Genomic DNA, 16,680 nt, shown 5'->3' on the forward strand with positions numbered 1-16,680 from the left:
CAGGGCTCGTCCAATCAGAACAAGGGAGGCCTGGTGCACTCAGGGCGGGTGAGGAACCGCCCCCTTGCGGCTCCGCGGCCAACGCCTTAGTCCAGGGGTAGTTGGAGTGGTGCAGGTTTCCAGACTCCAGGGACTAAGGGCCTTAGGAGCTGGGAGGTGGTGCCTCTCACCCAGCTAATTTCTCTCTAGCCCTTGGCCTTCACAGATGTTGGTGCCTGCCGTGAACGCATTCTGACCTGGGCCGTATCTGTCTCCCAGGACTTTGTGCCTGTGGTTGGGGACAGCGTGAGGTCGTTGCCTTGACGACGACAGCATGTGGCCAATGGTCCTCCTAAGTGTGAGCTTGCGGCGGACCGAGGCCCACCTGCCTCCTTGCCTGCGTCGCTCAGGACTTGCGAAGAAATCACAACAGCGCTGCGACTGCTAGTTTGCTAGGCAGCATCTTTTGGACCAGCAAGCGATATGCATTTCACCTCCAATTTGTTTCCAAGTTGAAAACCTTTGGGTCTTTCCATGCAAACGGATTGAAGAAACAGTAAGTATAGTACTTTTAAAAGCTATAATTATCTCGTTTTTTGATCTATAAAATATTATCTTTTTTGTTTTGTTTTTTGAGATAGAAATTTGCTCTTGTTGCCCAGGCTAGAGTGTCCAGTGGCACGATCTTAGCTCACCGCAACCTCCGCCTCCCGGGTTCAAGCTATTCTCTTGTTTGTCTTAGCCTCCCGAGGAGCTGGGATTATAGGCATTTGCCACCACGCCTGGCTAATTTTATATTTTTAGTAGAGATGAAGTTTCTCCATCTTGGTCAGGCTGGTCAAACTCCCGACCTTAGGTGATCCGCCCGCCTTGGCATCCCAAAGGGTTAGGATTACAGGCCCTTCAATCTGTCTTAAACAAAATAAAAAATTAGCATTCTCCAAATATTTTATCTAAGTTTTTGATATTAGAACCATTTAGAAATGCCACATTGCCCATTGGCCGGGTTTCTTTTTCGGTTATATTACCCTTCCATTCAAGAGTGGAAGGCATGAGAAGTTATAGTTTGTGAGTAACTGTTTCAGGAAACAAGAGGCTTTTTAGGCTATGACACTTTTAAAGTATTTATGGACGGTGCCACTTGAAAAAGCAGGTGTGTTCAATGTGGTGTGTTCTGATATGCAACCTGATTGGGGGAATAAACTTGAAGCAATCAACTTGCATTAATGTTAGTATGTGATATGCTTCAGAACACTTCAGACATGCTTAAAGTCATTTTTTTCGTTCACTTTTCATTTTCAAATATTGAGGGCACCAATTACAAAATGTTTTAAAATGATCCAGGTTATAGATTCAAGCTATTTTTGTCATTGGTATGATAAACCTAAAGCCTAGTCCTTAATAAAACATACTCTCTTAATGGAAGAGAAAAAAAATTAAGAATAGATAGAATTATATGGAGAATTTTTTTCAAATACCAGCATTTTGTTAACAAATAGTTAATGAAAGTGAAATAGAAGGTAAAATGTCAAATGCATGGAAAGTTAGTGTCTGGGACACTGTTCTGTAAAAAGTTTATGGTAGAATCTGCTATGAAAACTGGTAGTAAAATAATGAAATAATTTAAGTTGATGTTCATTGGTATTGTTTTCATTTCCCACCCCCTAAGATCAATCTTTTGGTTCTCCATGTATATCTCCATTAAAAATAAGTATATTATAAAATCTCAGCCGGGTGTGGTGGCTCATGTCTATTATCCCAGCACTTTGGGAGGCTGAGGTGGGTGGATCACCTGAGGTCAGGAGATCGAGACCAGCCTGGCCAACATGGTGAAACCCCATCTCTACTAAAAATATGAAAATTAGTCAGGTATGGTGGTGGGCACCTGTAACCCCAGCTACTTGGGAGGCTGAGGCACAAGCATCGCTTGAGCCTGGGAGGCAGAGATTGTAGTGAGCTAAGATCATGTTACTGCACTCCAGCCTGTTGACAGAGTGAGACTCCATCTCAAACAAACAAAATCTCAAACTTATATGTCAAGTGTGGGAAATGTATACATTGGATTAGCATAGTTTGCTAGAACAAAGAGAATATTTGTTTTGTCTTTGCATCACTTTTCCAATAGAGAAACAGGAAAAACAATTCACAATCTAAGTAAATCAATTTTAGATTGCTCTAAGTACACAATATAATAGGCAAGAATTTTTTCTCTTTCTGAAGTTTAATAAATGAGCATTTTTATATTGTCAGGTTTAAAAAAAAATCAACTCTGAATCATAGTTGGATATGTGTTTATTAAAAGACTTCATTTTTTTCTCCTGAAACCTTTGGAACCACATTGGGATTTAGAGCAGCATTTTTTATTCTTAGCTCCTGGAATTTAATTTCAAAATCATATTTTAAAAGTAAAGTTAACTTTGGAGTTATAGTTTAGTAACATATATATCGTGACAGTCAAACCTTATGAATTAAAATCTATCTGTATTTGGACTGAAATAATTTTTTTCTCTCTACCAAAACATTTGTACAATGATTTCTGGACCTTCGTCAATCTTTGGTAAAACAAGAAAGATTGTCTTAGGATTGCCTTTATTCAGAAAACGTCATATAATGTGAGTAAAAAATATCAAACACAAATTCAAATTATACTTATAGTAAGTAATCATTGACAGGATTTTTGAAATACTTTTACTGTATTTGGTACTACTACTATTTAATTTCATTTAAAAAATCTGCTTATATACTGATGTCATTACTCTTATTTTCTAAGTTCAATATAGTAATTAGTATTGTAAGAAAAGTAAAGAAAAATATTTTATCAAAGATGCTCTGTGGTAATTTTTTTTTAGACCGAGTGTCGCTCTGTCGCCCACGCTGGAGTGCAATGACATGGTGTCAGCTCGCTGCAGCCTCCCCCTGCCGGGTTCAAGTGGTTCTTATGCCTCAGCCTCCCGAGTAGCTGGGATTACAGAAGCACACCACCACGCCCAGCTGATTTTTGTATTTTTAGTAGAGACGGAGTTTCACCATGTTGGCCAGGCTGTCTTGAACTCCCAACTTCGGATCCGCCCACCTTGGCCTCCCAAAGTGCTGGGATTGTGTGAGCCACTGCACCCGGCCTGTGCTAATTTTATTTTTGTGATCAAAATTTTTTTTCCAGTTAAGTGGAAGGTGCATAGATATTTCCAACATTGATCTAAATCCAATGTCGCAAAAAAAGTTGATCTTCGTTAAAACCAAATTCAGGCCGGGAGCTGTGGCTCATGCCTGTAATTCCAGCACTTCTGGAGGCCAAGGTGGGTGGATCACTTGAGGTCAGGAGTGCTTGTAATCCCAGCACTTTGGGAGGCCAAGGTGAGTGAATCACAAGGTCAAGAGATCCAGACCATCCTGGCCAACGTGGTGAAACCCTGTCTACTAAAAATACAAAAATTGGAGGTGGAGAGGGGCGAAAAAAATACAAAAATTAGTTAAGCGTGGTGGCGCGAGCCTGTAGTCCCAGCTACTCGGGAGGCTGAGGCAGGAGAATCGCTGGAACCCGGGAGGCGGAGGTTGCAGTGAGCCGAGATCACACCACTTCACTCCTGCCTGGGCAACGGAACGAGTCTCCATCCCAAAAACAAACACACAACCCCCACCAAATTCAGTTATGCACCTTTGAGTGAAAAGGAATTGTGTTTTTGTTTTTTTTTTCCTGAGACAGAGTCTCACTCTGTTGCCCAGGCTGGAGTGCGGTGGTGCGATCCCAGTTCACTGCAACCTCTGCCTCCTGGGTTCAAGTGATTCTTCTGCCTCAGCCTCTCGAGTAGCTGGGACTATGGGCATGCACCACCATGCCTGGCTAATTTTTGTAATTTTAGTAGAGATGGGGTTTCACCATGTTGGCTGGGCTGGTCTCAGACTCCTGACCTCAGGTAATCTGCTTGCCTCGGCCTCCCAAAGTGCTGGGATTACAGGCATGAGCCACCATGCACAACCTGTGTGGTTTTTTTTTAAGACAGATTCTTGTTTTATTTTTCAGGCTGGTGTGCAGTGCCATCATAGCTCACTGCAGCCTCAACCTCCTCGGCTCAAGTGATTCTTCCACCTCAGCCTCCCAAGTAGCTGGGACCATAGGCATACACCACCACACCCAGCTAATTTAAAAATGTTTTTTGTAGAGACAGGGTCTTGCTATGTTGCCCAGGCTGGAATTGTCCTTTTTAATGTTAGTTTTAATTGTTATATATGATAGCTCAAATATTGCTTTATTAGAATTAAAAATATGGAATTTCATGAACATGGCATTTAGTAATTTGAAGTTAATGGCTTCAATTCCATTTGCTTTGTCTATTACGAAATGTGTGTGACCATTCTGAAAACATAGCTTACATGTAGAAACACTAGGAAATTGTGAATTAACACAGGCAGTCATGAACACAGTGACTACTCTAATATGGAAAACAGGCAGGGAAGAATTAATTTCCCGGAAAGGTGAGGGAAGTTAACACACTCAACACTGTTAATTCTATGTTTTGGCTTCCACAGCAAAGTTTCTACTGGCTTTAAATTAAAATGGAAAAATATGAGAACCTGGGATTGGTTGGAGAAGGGAGTTATGGAATGGTGATGAAGTGCAGGAATAAAGATACTGGAAGAATTGTGGCCATCAAGAAGTTCTTAGAAAGTGACGATGACAAAATGGTTAAGAAGATTGCAATGCGAGAAATCAAGTTACTAAAGGTGTGTAAATGCATATATTAAATTGAAAAAATATGAGTATAAATTTGTTTTTTGGCAATAAGAAATACAGTGATTAGATATGCAAATTCATTTATCTGGTGAATGTAAACCTGATTTTAAAGTGTTTTTTTCTTCTTTCTGTATATTTCTGTGTATTTATCAATCATGTATCTATAATCTGTGTTAGGAGTCCCAAAGACCACCCTCACATTTGATGACTTGTTAGGAGGACTCACAGTCCTCAGCGTATAGTTGTACTCATGGCTATGATTTATTACAGTGAAAGGATATAAAGCAAAATCAGCAAAGGGAAAAAGCACATGGATTGAATTCCAGACAAACCTGGCACAAGTTTCCAAGAGTCCTTTTCCAGTGGAGACACAGGACACATTTATTTCCTCCAGCAGTGGATTGTGACAATATGTGTGAAATATTGTCTACCAAGGAAATTCATTAGATACTCAGTACCCAGGGCTTTTATTCGGAATGGGTCACATAGGCCCTCTGCCTGGCACTAACCAAAGTTTTAAACTTCCAGTAGTAAAGCAGGTATTCAGCACAAACAATATTGTTTGCCTAACTTTGTCAGTTTTGGATATGAAGAGAACCTTCCTGAATCCAAGTTTCCAGGTGCCAATCAAGGGCCCACTTTGCAAGCCAATCTTTCTAAGAATAATAGCAGTTTTAGGCCTACTATGTTAAATCTTTGCCCTTCTCCTCCATCCATCTCATCAGAAGTTCAATTAAATTTTATTTATCTTTAGAAAGAACCAATGTTTGACTTTGTTGATCATGTGTATTTCTTTTCTATTTCATTAATTTTTGTTCTTTATTATTTCATTTCTTCTACTTATTTGTATGGGTTTATTTTGCAGCTTTTTCCTAATTTGTTGAGATAGATGCTTCGCTAATTTCCTGCCCTTTTTTCCCCTCAAATGTGCATTTAAGGATATACAAAGAGCTTGGTATGTATCCTGGAATTTGTTTTTTTTTTTTTTTTTTTGAGGCCGAGTTTTGCTCTTGTTGCCCAGGCTGGAATGCAATGATGCAATCTCAGCTCACTGCAACCTCTGCCTCCTGTGTTCAAGTGATTCTCCTGCTTCAGCCTCCCCAGTAGCTGGGGTTACAGGCACGCACCACCACCCCTGAATAATTTTGTATTTTTTAGTAGAGAGCCATTGCTCCTGGCCCCCTATTTTTTCTGAATTTTTGTTTAGATGTATTTCTTGTGAAAACCATATAGTTATATTTTGCTTTTTTCCTGTTTGATAATATTTGCCTTTTAATTGGAGCATTTATTCCATTTACATGTAATATAATATCTGATGTATTTTGAAAATATATATTTACCACCTTAATATGTGCTACTGTATTACCAGTTCTCTACTTTCTTTTCTTTTGTTATTTGGATTGATTATATTTATCATTTCTTTTTTTCTACTAACTCAGAAATTATACACTTTGTTTCTGTCTTTTAGTGGTTACAGTAGATATTTGTTAAAATTTAACATTATCAAATACTTGTTCTTGATCTTAATTATGGTGTTTGACACAGTCAAATCTTATGACTTTTCTCTTATGGATATCCAGTTGTCCCAGAAACATTTATTGAAAATACCATCTTTTCTCCACTGTTCTGAATATTCCTTTTGCTACATGTTCTCGTATATAGGCAAGATTTTATTCTGTCCCATTGGTCTATTTGTTTAAGCTTGTGCCAGTAGCCCACAATCATATTTATTCTAGTCTGTAAGTTTTTTTTTGAGACAGGGTCTCGCTCTGTCACCCAGGCTGCAGTGCAGTGGCATGATCTGGCTCACTGCAATCTCTGCCTCCTGGGCTCAAGTGATTCTTCCACCTCAGCCTTCCAAGTAGCTGGGGCTACAGGCGTGTGCCACCATGCTTGGCTAATTTTTGTATTTTTGGGGGTAAAGATGGAGCTTTGCCATGTTGCCCAGGCTGGTCTTGAGGTGCTTGGCTCAAGCAATCAACCCTCCTCAGCATTCCAAAGTGCAGGGATTATAGGTGTGAGCCACTGCACCTGGCCTAGTTTGTAAGTTTGTATATCTGGTAGACTAAATCCTTCTGTTTTGTCCTTCTTCTATAAGACCATCTTGGCTATTTTTGTCTCTTTGCATTTTAGAATCAACTTACCAATGTTCATAAAAATTCTAGGAATTGAATTGAGTTTATATAGATCAATTTGTGGAGAACTGATATGTTTACAATATTGTATCAGTTCATGAACATTGTATAATCCTTTGTTTCTTGGTCTTCTTGTTTTTTTGTTTTTTTTCAGAGATGGAGTCTTGCCATCACCCAGGCTGGAGTGCAGTGGCACAATCTTGGTTCTCTGCAACCTCCACCTCCCAGGTTCAAGCAATTCTGCCTCAGCCTCCCAAGTAGCAGGGATTACAGGTGCCTGCTACCACACCTAGCTAAGTTTTATATTTTTAGTAGAGATGGGGTTTCACAATGTTGGCCAGGCTGGCCTTGAACTCCTGACCTCACGATCCACCCGCCTTGGCCTCCCAAAATGCTGGGATTACAGGCGTGAGCTACCACACCCAGCCAGTCTTCTTGTCTTAATATATACTTTGTCATTAGTATGCTTACATATTTGATCATTATTTATATAATATGTACTTTTTAGTCCTTTCTCCTGTTAACTTTCTGTGTCTTTAGATGTAAAATATCTCTCTTATAAGGAGATACAATTGTTTCTTTTGTTTTATTCAGTCTGACAATCTTTGTATTTTAATTGGAGTGTTTAGTCTATTTATATTTGGATTTATATTTATCATCTTCCTACTTGCCTTCTATATTTCTGGTTTTCTCTTTTTAAAAATTATTTTGTTGAACAGTCTTTTACTAGTCTTTTAGAGATTATACCAGATATTGTAATATACAAACTTGACTTATTGATACTCAAACAGGTACTTTTACAATGCAAAAATCTTAGCAATTTTAACTTCAGTTACACTCTCCTTTCTTCCCTCCACCCATCAGAGAGATATGTGTTATTGCTGCTATGTAATATTGTTAAATTCTATATATAGTTAAATTCCTTTTAAAATTATTCACAGTCAGCAGTTATTAGGTCACACCTAATATTACGCTTTCTATTACTCTTTAATTTTTCCTACATATCTGAGTTTCCATCTGGGGTCATTTTTTAAATGCTTAAGGCACTTCCTTTATTTTCTTGAGAGCAAATCTGAGGATAAGAAATTCTATTCATTTTTGTTAAAGAAAAGTATATATTCTACTTTGTGTTTAAAAGACTATTTCAAGCTAGGTGTGGTAGCATGGGCCTATAGTCTTTGCTACTTAGGAGGCTGAGGTGAGAAGATCACTTGAACCCAGGAGTTTGAGACTGCGGTGTGCTCGGATCATGCCTGTGAATAGCCACTGTACTCCAGCCTGGGCACTGTAGTGGGACCTCATCTCTTAAAAAAAGAAAAAGGCCGGCGTGGTGGCTCAAGTCTGTAATCCCAGCACTTTGGGAGGCTGAGGCAGGTGGATCACAAGGTTAAGAGATCGAGACTATCCTGGTCAACATGGTGAAACCCAGTCTCTACTAAAAATACAAAAAATTAGCTGAGCATGGTGGCACGTGCCTATAATCCCAGCTACTCAGGAGGCTGAGGCAGTAGAATTGCCTGAACCCAGGAGGCGGAGCTTGCAGTGAGCCGAGATCAAGCCATTGCACTCCAGCCTGGGTAACAAGAGCGAAACTCCGTCTCAAGAAAAAAAGAAAAAGAAAAAGAAAAAAAGGTTATTTTCACAGGATATAGAATTCAGGGTTGTCAGTTAATTACATGTAGTATCTTCAAGATAGAATTCCACTTTCTGCTGGCTCTTGTTTCTTGTGTTGAAAAATCAGACGTCAGTCTTATTGTATTTCTTGATAACCGTTTCTTCCAGATACTTTTAAGATTTTATCTTTGGTTTTCAGGAGCTTACAATAATATGTCTGGGTGTGGGTTCTTTTTTTATCTTGCTTTAATTTTATGGCTCTTGCTTCTATCAAATAATGTCATTTGTCATTTTTAAAAAATGCTCGGCCGGGTGCGGTGGCTCAAGCCTGTAATCCCAGCACTTTGGGAGGCCGAGGCAGGTGGATCACGAGGCCAACAGATCGAGACCATCTTGGTCAACATGGTGAAACCCCGTCTCTACTAAAATTACAAAAAATTAGCTGGGCACGGTGGTGCGTGCCTGTAATCCCAGCTGCTCGGGAGACTGAGGCAGGAGAATTGCCTGAACCCAGGAGGCAGAGATTGCAGTGAGCCGAGATCGCACCATTGCACTCCAGCCTGGGTAACAAGAGTGAAACTCCGTCTCAAAAGAAAAAAAAAATGCTCAGGCTGGGTGTGGTGGTAACTGCTTGTAATCTCAGCACTTTGGGAGGCCAAGGTGTGTGGATCACTTGAGATCAGGAGTTTGAGAACAGCCTGGCCAACATGCTGAAACCCCACCCTACTAAAAATACAAAAATTAGCTGGATGTGATGACGGGTACCTGTAATCCCAGCTACTCAGGAGGCTGAGGCAGGAGAATGGCTTGAACTTAGGAGGTAGAGGTTGAAGTGAGCCAAGACCATGCCATTGCACTCCAGCTTGGGCAAAAGGGCAAGACTCCATCTCAAAAATAAATAAATAAATAAAGGAAAAGAAAAAGAAGATGCTCAGCTATTATTGCTTCATATACTGCTATTGTCCCATTCTCTCTCTCTTCTCCATTTAAGAATTCAGCTTCATATTTAAACTTCATATCAGCTATTACTGATAGCTTGAGAACTTTCAGGGCTAACCCAAATGAAAGGATTTCACCGGCACTGTACTGCTTCTTTTCACCTTGATGGCCCCTGAACACCAATCACTACTACCTTAGGCCTGCAAAATGGTGAAAAGTGCTGCCCATCCTCTTAGTCTTCCCTTTAAAGTGGCATATGTTTCTTGGGTTAAAAAAATTTGGCCCCAATTGCCTGGCTCACCTTTCTGGGTTTCTGTCTTCCTAGCCCAGGTATTTTTTACTATCTTATCTTTTTCATTCCTCTAACTAGTTGTGTTACGTATTTTGTCCAGCTTTTCTACTTGTAGTCAGTGGGAAAATTGTTATAAATTACCTAGTCTATTGTTAGCATGAACAAAAGTAATTACACTTTTCCATCTTAGCATTTTTATTTGGATCCACATCTGTTATGTTACTTTTTATGGTGTTAAGCTCCCTCAGTTTTTAGAGGGTAGCTTTCCTTTTTAAAGAGTAGTAGTTTATACCTGATAATTACACTATCTGAAGTCATTCTGTATCTGTTTCAATAGCCTATATTTTGTGATATTTCTTGCTTACGGTGTCATTTCTTTGTATGCCTGCTTATCTTCATTTTTGTGCTGAACTTTATGTTTGAAATACTATGATTACCATTGTTATTATATTTTAGACAGGGTCTTGCTCTGCCACGCAGGATGCAGTGCAGTGGTGCAATCATGGCTCCCACTTCAGCCTCAATCTTCCAGACTCACGCAGTCCTCCAGCCTCAGCCTCCCAAGTAGCTTGGACTGCAGGCCTGTGCCACCATGCCCAGATAATTTTTTTTTTTAATTTTTTGTAGAGACAGGGTCTCAGTATTTTGCCCAGACTAATCTCAAACTACTGAGCTTAAGCAATTTTTCCACCTCAACCTCCCCAAATGCTAGAATTATAGGTGTGAGCCACCACGCCTGTCCTGAAACATTATTTTTAAAAAATAATTTGAGACTGAGGTAAAGATATTTTTCTCCAGAGACAGTTTTTATTTTGTTCTTCTTCCATGTTCATGGGCACTGTTCCAGTAATCAATTTGTTGTCTCTCAACTCCAGATCACTCCTTTGTGACCTACTTTGTGATATTAGAGCTGGACTCTGTAAACATTTCTTTTTTGCCAGCTGATTTGATTTTAGGTTGTGTCAACAGACGCATGGAAAGACACTGTAGTTCCTTAACAAGAGAAAGAGGCTTTTCTTCTAGCTGCTTGTGTGCTTTTTTTTGGGTACAGCTGTGAGCCCATCACCATGTGGGAGGTTTGTTAGCTCACTTCAGCATCTTTCAAGGACCAGCTCTGGCTTACCTGCACGCTCTGGTGAGTTTCTCTACCAACTGCTGGCCACTATACAAACCATCTCTGGCCTGTGTGCTATGGCAAATTTTTTCACTATTGGCAATCTTTACATTTTTGTGGCTACTGGGCCATTTCCAATGAGGACTAAATGTCTAGTGGTTATTGAGGGCTCTTCTACATTTTTAGTTTTTTCTTGTGCACTGTGCACTTTCCTTCAGCTCTAAAAGTGGGGCTTTCTGTATTTGCTACTTTAAACCTATCCCTTAGAGTCTTATTTTACTACCTCGAGTAATTAACTACACTTTGTAACAATTATTTACATTAAAATTTTCCCAGTTCTGGTTTCTGTCTGATATAAGCACACTACCAGCCCAGGACCTCCTTAGTTAAGTTCAAAATTCTTGCTTGTAGTCTGTTTTTATCTTGTGTTTCTCATTATCCTTTAGAATTGAATATTGCTTTTGAAATTTTATTTGTAGAAATATTTTGAGGCTAAGATAAAGTTTTCTTTGTCCGGAGGTGATACTCATTTGCTTCTGACAGGTACATGGAGTTGCTCTCAGTCCAGTATGTTAATCCAAGTTCAAGGCTTTTAGTTCCTTGAAGGTGATGTTAAGTCTAGTGATGCCTGGTTTATTTCTGTTCATTTTCACTCAAGAGGGTGTAGTTTTTTGGGTTCTAGCTTTCATTGGAGGTGGTCTCTCAGATATCCTACCTTTAGAAGTTGGACTTTGACTTTTCCCTTTTAGCCCTGTGGAGCCACAAAAATCAAAGCTCAATTTCTACATTTGTTACTTCATGTCAAAATCAGCTTTGAGTCTCTGGATTCTCCTGGTCTTGATTTTAGCCCTGTGATCCTCACTGTTTTTTTTAGCCTTTTTATGTTTAAGAAGATTTTTTTTTTTTAATTTTTTTTTATTCTTATTTTTTTATTGCATTTTAGGTTTTGGGGTACATGTGCAGAGCATACAATACAGTTGCATAGGTACACACATGGCAGTGTGTTTTGTTTGCTTTCACCCCTTCACCCACATTTGGCGTTTCTCCCCAGGCTATCCCTTCCCACCTCCCCCTCCCACTGGCCCTCCCCTTTTCCCCCCAATAAACCCCAGTGTTTAGTACTCCCCTCTCTGTGTTCATGTGTTCTCATTTTTCATCACCCACCTATGAGTGAGAATATGCGGTGTTTCATTTTCTGTTCTTGTGTCAGTTTGCTGAGAATGATGTTCTCCAGATTCATCCATGTCCCTACAAACGACACGAACTCATCATTTCTGATTGCTGCATAATATTCCATGGTGTATATGTGCCACATTTTCCCAATCCAGTCTATCATCCATGGGCATTTGGGTTGATTCCAGGTCTTTGCTATTGTAAACAGTGCTGCAATAAACATTCGTGTGCATGTGTCCTTATAGTAGAATGATTTATAGTCCTTTGGGTATATACCCAGTAATGGGATTGCTGGGTCAAATGGAATTTCTATTTCTAAGGCCTTGAGGAATCGCCACACTGTCTTCCACAATGGTTGAACTAATTTACACTCCCACCAACAGTGTAGAAGTGTTCCTTTTTCTCCACATCCTCTCCAGCATCTGTTGTCTCCAGATTTTTTAATGATCGCCATTCTAACTGGCGTGAGATGGTATCTCAATGTGGTTTTGATTTGCGTCTCTCTAATGACCAGTGACGATGAGCATTTTTTCATATGATTGTTGGCCTCATATATGTCTTCTTTTGTAAAGTGTCTGTTCATATCCTTTGCCCAATTTTGAATGGGCTTGTTTTTTTTCCTGTAAATCTGTTTGAGTTCTTTGTAAATTCTGGATATCAGCCCTTTGTCAGATGGGTAAACTGCAAAAATTTTTTCCCATTCTGTTGGTTGCTGATTCACTCTAGTGACTGTTTCTTTTGCCGTGCAGAAGCTGTGGAGTTTGATTAGGTCCCATTTGTCTATTTTGGCTTTTGTTGCCAATGCTTTTGGTGTTTTGTTCATGAAGTCCTTGTCTACTACTATGTCCTGGATAGTTTTGCCTAGATTTCCTTCTAGGGTTTTTATCGTGCCAGGTCTTATGTTTAAGTCTTTAATCCATCTGGAGTTAATTTTGGTGAAAGGTGTCAGGAAGGGGTCCAGTTTCTGCTTTCTGCACATGGCTAGCCAGTTTCCCCAACACCATTTGTTAAATAGGGAATCCTTTCCCCATTGCTTGTTTTTGTCAGGTTTATCAAAGATTGTATAGTTGTAGATATGTTGTGTTGCCTCCGGTGCCTCTGTTTTGTTCCATTGGTCTATATCTGTTTTGGTACCAGTACCATGCTGTTTTGATTACTGTAGCCTTGTAGTATAGTTTGAAATCCGGTAGTGTGATGCCCCCCGCTGTGTTCTTTTTGCTTAGAATTGACTTGGCTATGTGGGCTCTCTTTTGGTTCCATATGAAGTTCATGGTGGTTTTTTCCATTTCTGTGAAGAAAATCAATGGTAGCTTGATGGAGATAGCGTTGATTCTGTAAATTACTTTGGGCAGTATAGCCATTTTCACAATATTAATTCTTCCTAACCATGAACATGGAATGTTTCTCCATCTGTTTGTGTTCTCTCTGATTTCGTTGAGCAGTGGCTTGTAGTTCTCCTTGAAGAGGTCTCTTACGTTCCTTGTGAGTTGTATTCCAAGGTATTTTATTCTTTTTGTAGCAATTGTGAATGGCAGTTCGTTCTTGATTTGGCTTTCTTTAAGTCTCTTATTGGTGTAGACGAATGCTTGTGATTTTTGCACATTGATTTTATATCGTGAGACTTTGCTGAAGTTGCTTATCAGTTTCAGGAGTTTTTGGGCTGAGGCGATGGGGTCTTCTAGGTATACTATCATGTCGTCTGCAAATAGAGACAATTTGGCTTCCACCTTTCCTATTTGAATACCCTTTATTTCTTTTTCTTGCCTGATTGCTGTGGCTAGAACTTTCAGTACTATATTGAATAGGAGTGGTGAGAGAGGGCATCCTTGTCTAGTGCCGGATTTCAAAGGGAATGCTTCCAGTTTTTGCCCATTCAGTATGATATTGGCTGTTGGTTTGTCATAAATAGCTTTTATTACTTTGAGATACATTCCATCGCTACCGAGTTTATTGAGGGTTTTTAGCATAAAGGGCTGTTGAATTTTGTCAAATGCCTTCTCTGCGTCAATTGAGATAATCATGTGGTTTTTGTTTTTGGTTCTGTTTATGTGGTGAATTACGTTTATAGACTTGCGTATGTTGAACCAGCCTTGCATCCCCGGGATGAATCCTACTTGATCATGATGGATAAGTTTTTTGATTTGCTGTTGCGATCGGCTTGCCAATATTTTATTGAAGATTTTTGCATCTATGTTCATCATGGATATTGGCCGGAAGTTTTCTTTTCTTGTTGGGTCTCTGCCGGGTTTTGGTATCAGGATGATGTTGGTCTCATGAAATGATTTGGGAAGGATTCCCTCTTTTTGGATTATTTGGAATAGTTTTAGAAGGAATGGTACCAGCTCCTCTTTGTGTGTCTGGTAGAATTCGGCTGTGAACCCGTCTGGACCTGGGCTTTTTTTGTGTGGTAGGCTCTTAATTGCTGCCTCGACTTCTGACCTTGTTATTGGTCTATTCGTAGTTTCAGCTTCCTCCTGGTTTAGGCTTGGGAGGACACAGGAGTCCAGGAATTTATCCATTTCTTCCAGGTTTACTAGTTTATGTGCATAGAGTTGTTTGTAATATTCTCTGATGATGGTTTGAATTTCTGTGGAGTCTGTGGTGATTTCCCCTTTATCATTTTTTATTGCATCTATTTGGTTGTTCTCTCTTTTCTTTTTAATCAATTTGGCTAGTGGTCTGTCTATTTTGTTGATCTTTTCAAAAAACCAGCTCTTGGATTTATTGATTTTTTGAAGGGTTTTTCGTGTCTCAATCTCCTTCAGTTCAGCGCTGATCTTAGTTATTTCTTGTCTTCTGCTGGGTTTTGAGTTTTTTTGATCTTGCTCCTCTAGCTCTTTCAATTTTGACGATAGGGTGTCAATTTTGGATCTCTCCATTCTCCTCATATGGGCACTTATTGCTATATACTTTCCTCTAGAGACTGCTTTAAATGTGTCCCAGAGATTCTGGCATGTTGTGTCTTCATTCTCATTGGTTTCGAAGAACTTCTTTATTTCTGCCTTCATTTCATTGTTTACCCAGTCAACATTCAAGAGCCAGTTGTTCAGTTTCCATGAAGCTGTGCGGTTCTGGGTTGGTTTCTGAATTCTGAGTTCTAACTTGATTGCACTATGGTCTGAGAGGCCACGGAGCACCACAGGGACCCTCTCCACGGCGAGCGTTTGGTATCGCCGTTTTGTCTGTCCCACTGCGCTATCCCACATGCTGTGTCTTTGCAATCCCCTGGGCTGGCCCACTGCCCAAGTCCCTTTCAGTCTCAAGTTCAGCCCTCTCAAGTCTCAGGTTGCCGTTTCAACAGGGCACCCGGACAAGCGCGCCCTGTGGGGATCGCTGGGTAGGGCTGGCCGCCACCATCCCGGCTGCCAGCTTCTCCAGGCAGAGCCTCTGCCTGGTGTCCCACGTCTCCTTTATACTTGGGAATTTCCCCGTTCTGTGGGCAACAAAGATCAGTCTGAAAATGCAGCTTTGACTCACCTCTCCGCGGATTAATCGAGAGCTTCAATCCTGGGTTGTTCTCAGAGCGCCATGTCCACTGGTTCTCTTAAGAAAATTTTTTGAAAATTAATCCAACTTTTAAAGAATTTTTAATTGGAGGGCTGGTCTGAGTTATTCAGTCTGCCATTATCAAAGAATGTAACCATCTGCCATTAAAAATATAAGCACAAAGACGGAGAACCTATGAGCTGATAGTCTCTGCTTTTATTACATTTGCAGGGTTGGAGCTGCTGTGGAAATCTTGGCAAGAAGGACTTTACATAGAGTAGAGAAAGAGAAATTATCTGATGCTATTGTATGAATTTTTTAATAAAGAGTAAAAAGTTTTAGTGTAATGTTTTCTTCTATTAGAAATATGCCAAAACAGCCTGATGGAGCAATTGACATTCTAATATCATTTAGATTTTTTAATTTGATAAAATACAACTTGCCAGAATTTATAGTTCCATTAGGATATGAAATTTGTGGGTTTTTGGTTTATTTAGTTTAGTTTATTTTTTTTTTGAGAAGAGGTTTTAATCATACCTCTACCAGCTATTTCTGTGCCACCTTGGACAAATTTCTTAACCTCTATATGAGTTAGTTGCTTCAGCTATAAAACAAGATAATAATTGCACCTATTTTGTAAGTCTTTTTTGCTTAGAATAGCAAAAAACATAGTAAGCACTCTGTATTAGTTATGTATAATATCATATTGTTTTATAACTTTTATTTTTTTCTTGGCAGCACTTCTTTTATATTGTAAAATGTCTATTTTAAGGGAAGGCAGGGTAGAAGTGTTTTGTTTGTTTGTTTTTTTGGGGGGAAGGAAGGCAGGAAGGAAGGGAATAAAGACGGTAGGGAGGAAGGAAGGGATGAAGGAAGGAAGGAAGGGAGGAAGCGGGGAGGGAGGGAGGGAGGGAAGGGAAGAAAGGAAATCTAGCAATGAAAGAGACATTGCCAACCTGGATCTAGAGGTTTACAAGTTGATTTCTTTTTTTTTGAGAGAAGGAAAGAAAAAAAAAATAAGTAAAGGAGAGGAAGAGAAAGAGGGAGAGTAAATGGAAATATTGCTTTATTTTGAAAAAAATTGGGTATTAATAATGGCCAATCAATGTTTCATTTAAACTTATGGGTAGGTGTGATGTGGTATTGACAAGAATGTATATTTTGTGTATTTGAAGTGGAGAGCTCTATAGATATTTATTAAGTTTATTTGTTCTGG

General features: G+C 39.6%; 1 protein-coding gene across 3 annotated transcripts in view; it reads left to right on the forward strand.

Moving 5' to 3' along the window:
- Positions 1-66: 66 nt before the first annotated feature.
- CDKL2 (cyclin dependent kinase like 2) overlaps positions 67-16,680 on the forward strand; it is a 56,326-nt gene continuing 39,712 nt past the window's right edge. For all 3 annotated transcript variants that reach the window (XM_054253272.2, XM_008993170.5, XM_078367068.1), the window contains exons 1-2: positions 67-535; positions 4,507-4,701. In XM_054253272.2, the coding sequence (XP_054109247.2) occupies positions 4,534-4,701 (168 nt within the window). In that variant the 5' untranslated portion in view covers positions 67-535; positions 4,507-4,533. The remainder of the gene's footprint in view (positions 536-4,506; positions 4,702-16,680) is intronic.

The sequence above is a fragment of the Callithrix jacchus genome, chromosome 3 (assembly GCF_049354715.1).
Source record: "Callithrix jacchus isolate 240 chromosome 3, calJac240_pri, whole genome shotgun sequence".
Taxonomy (NCBI): domain Eukaryota; kingdom Metazoa; phylum Chordata; class Mammalia; order Primates; family Cebidae; genus Callithrix; species Callithrix jacchus.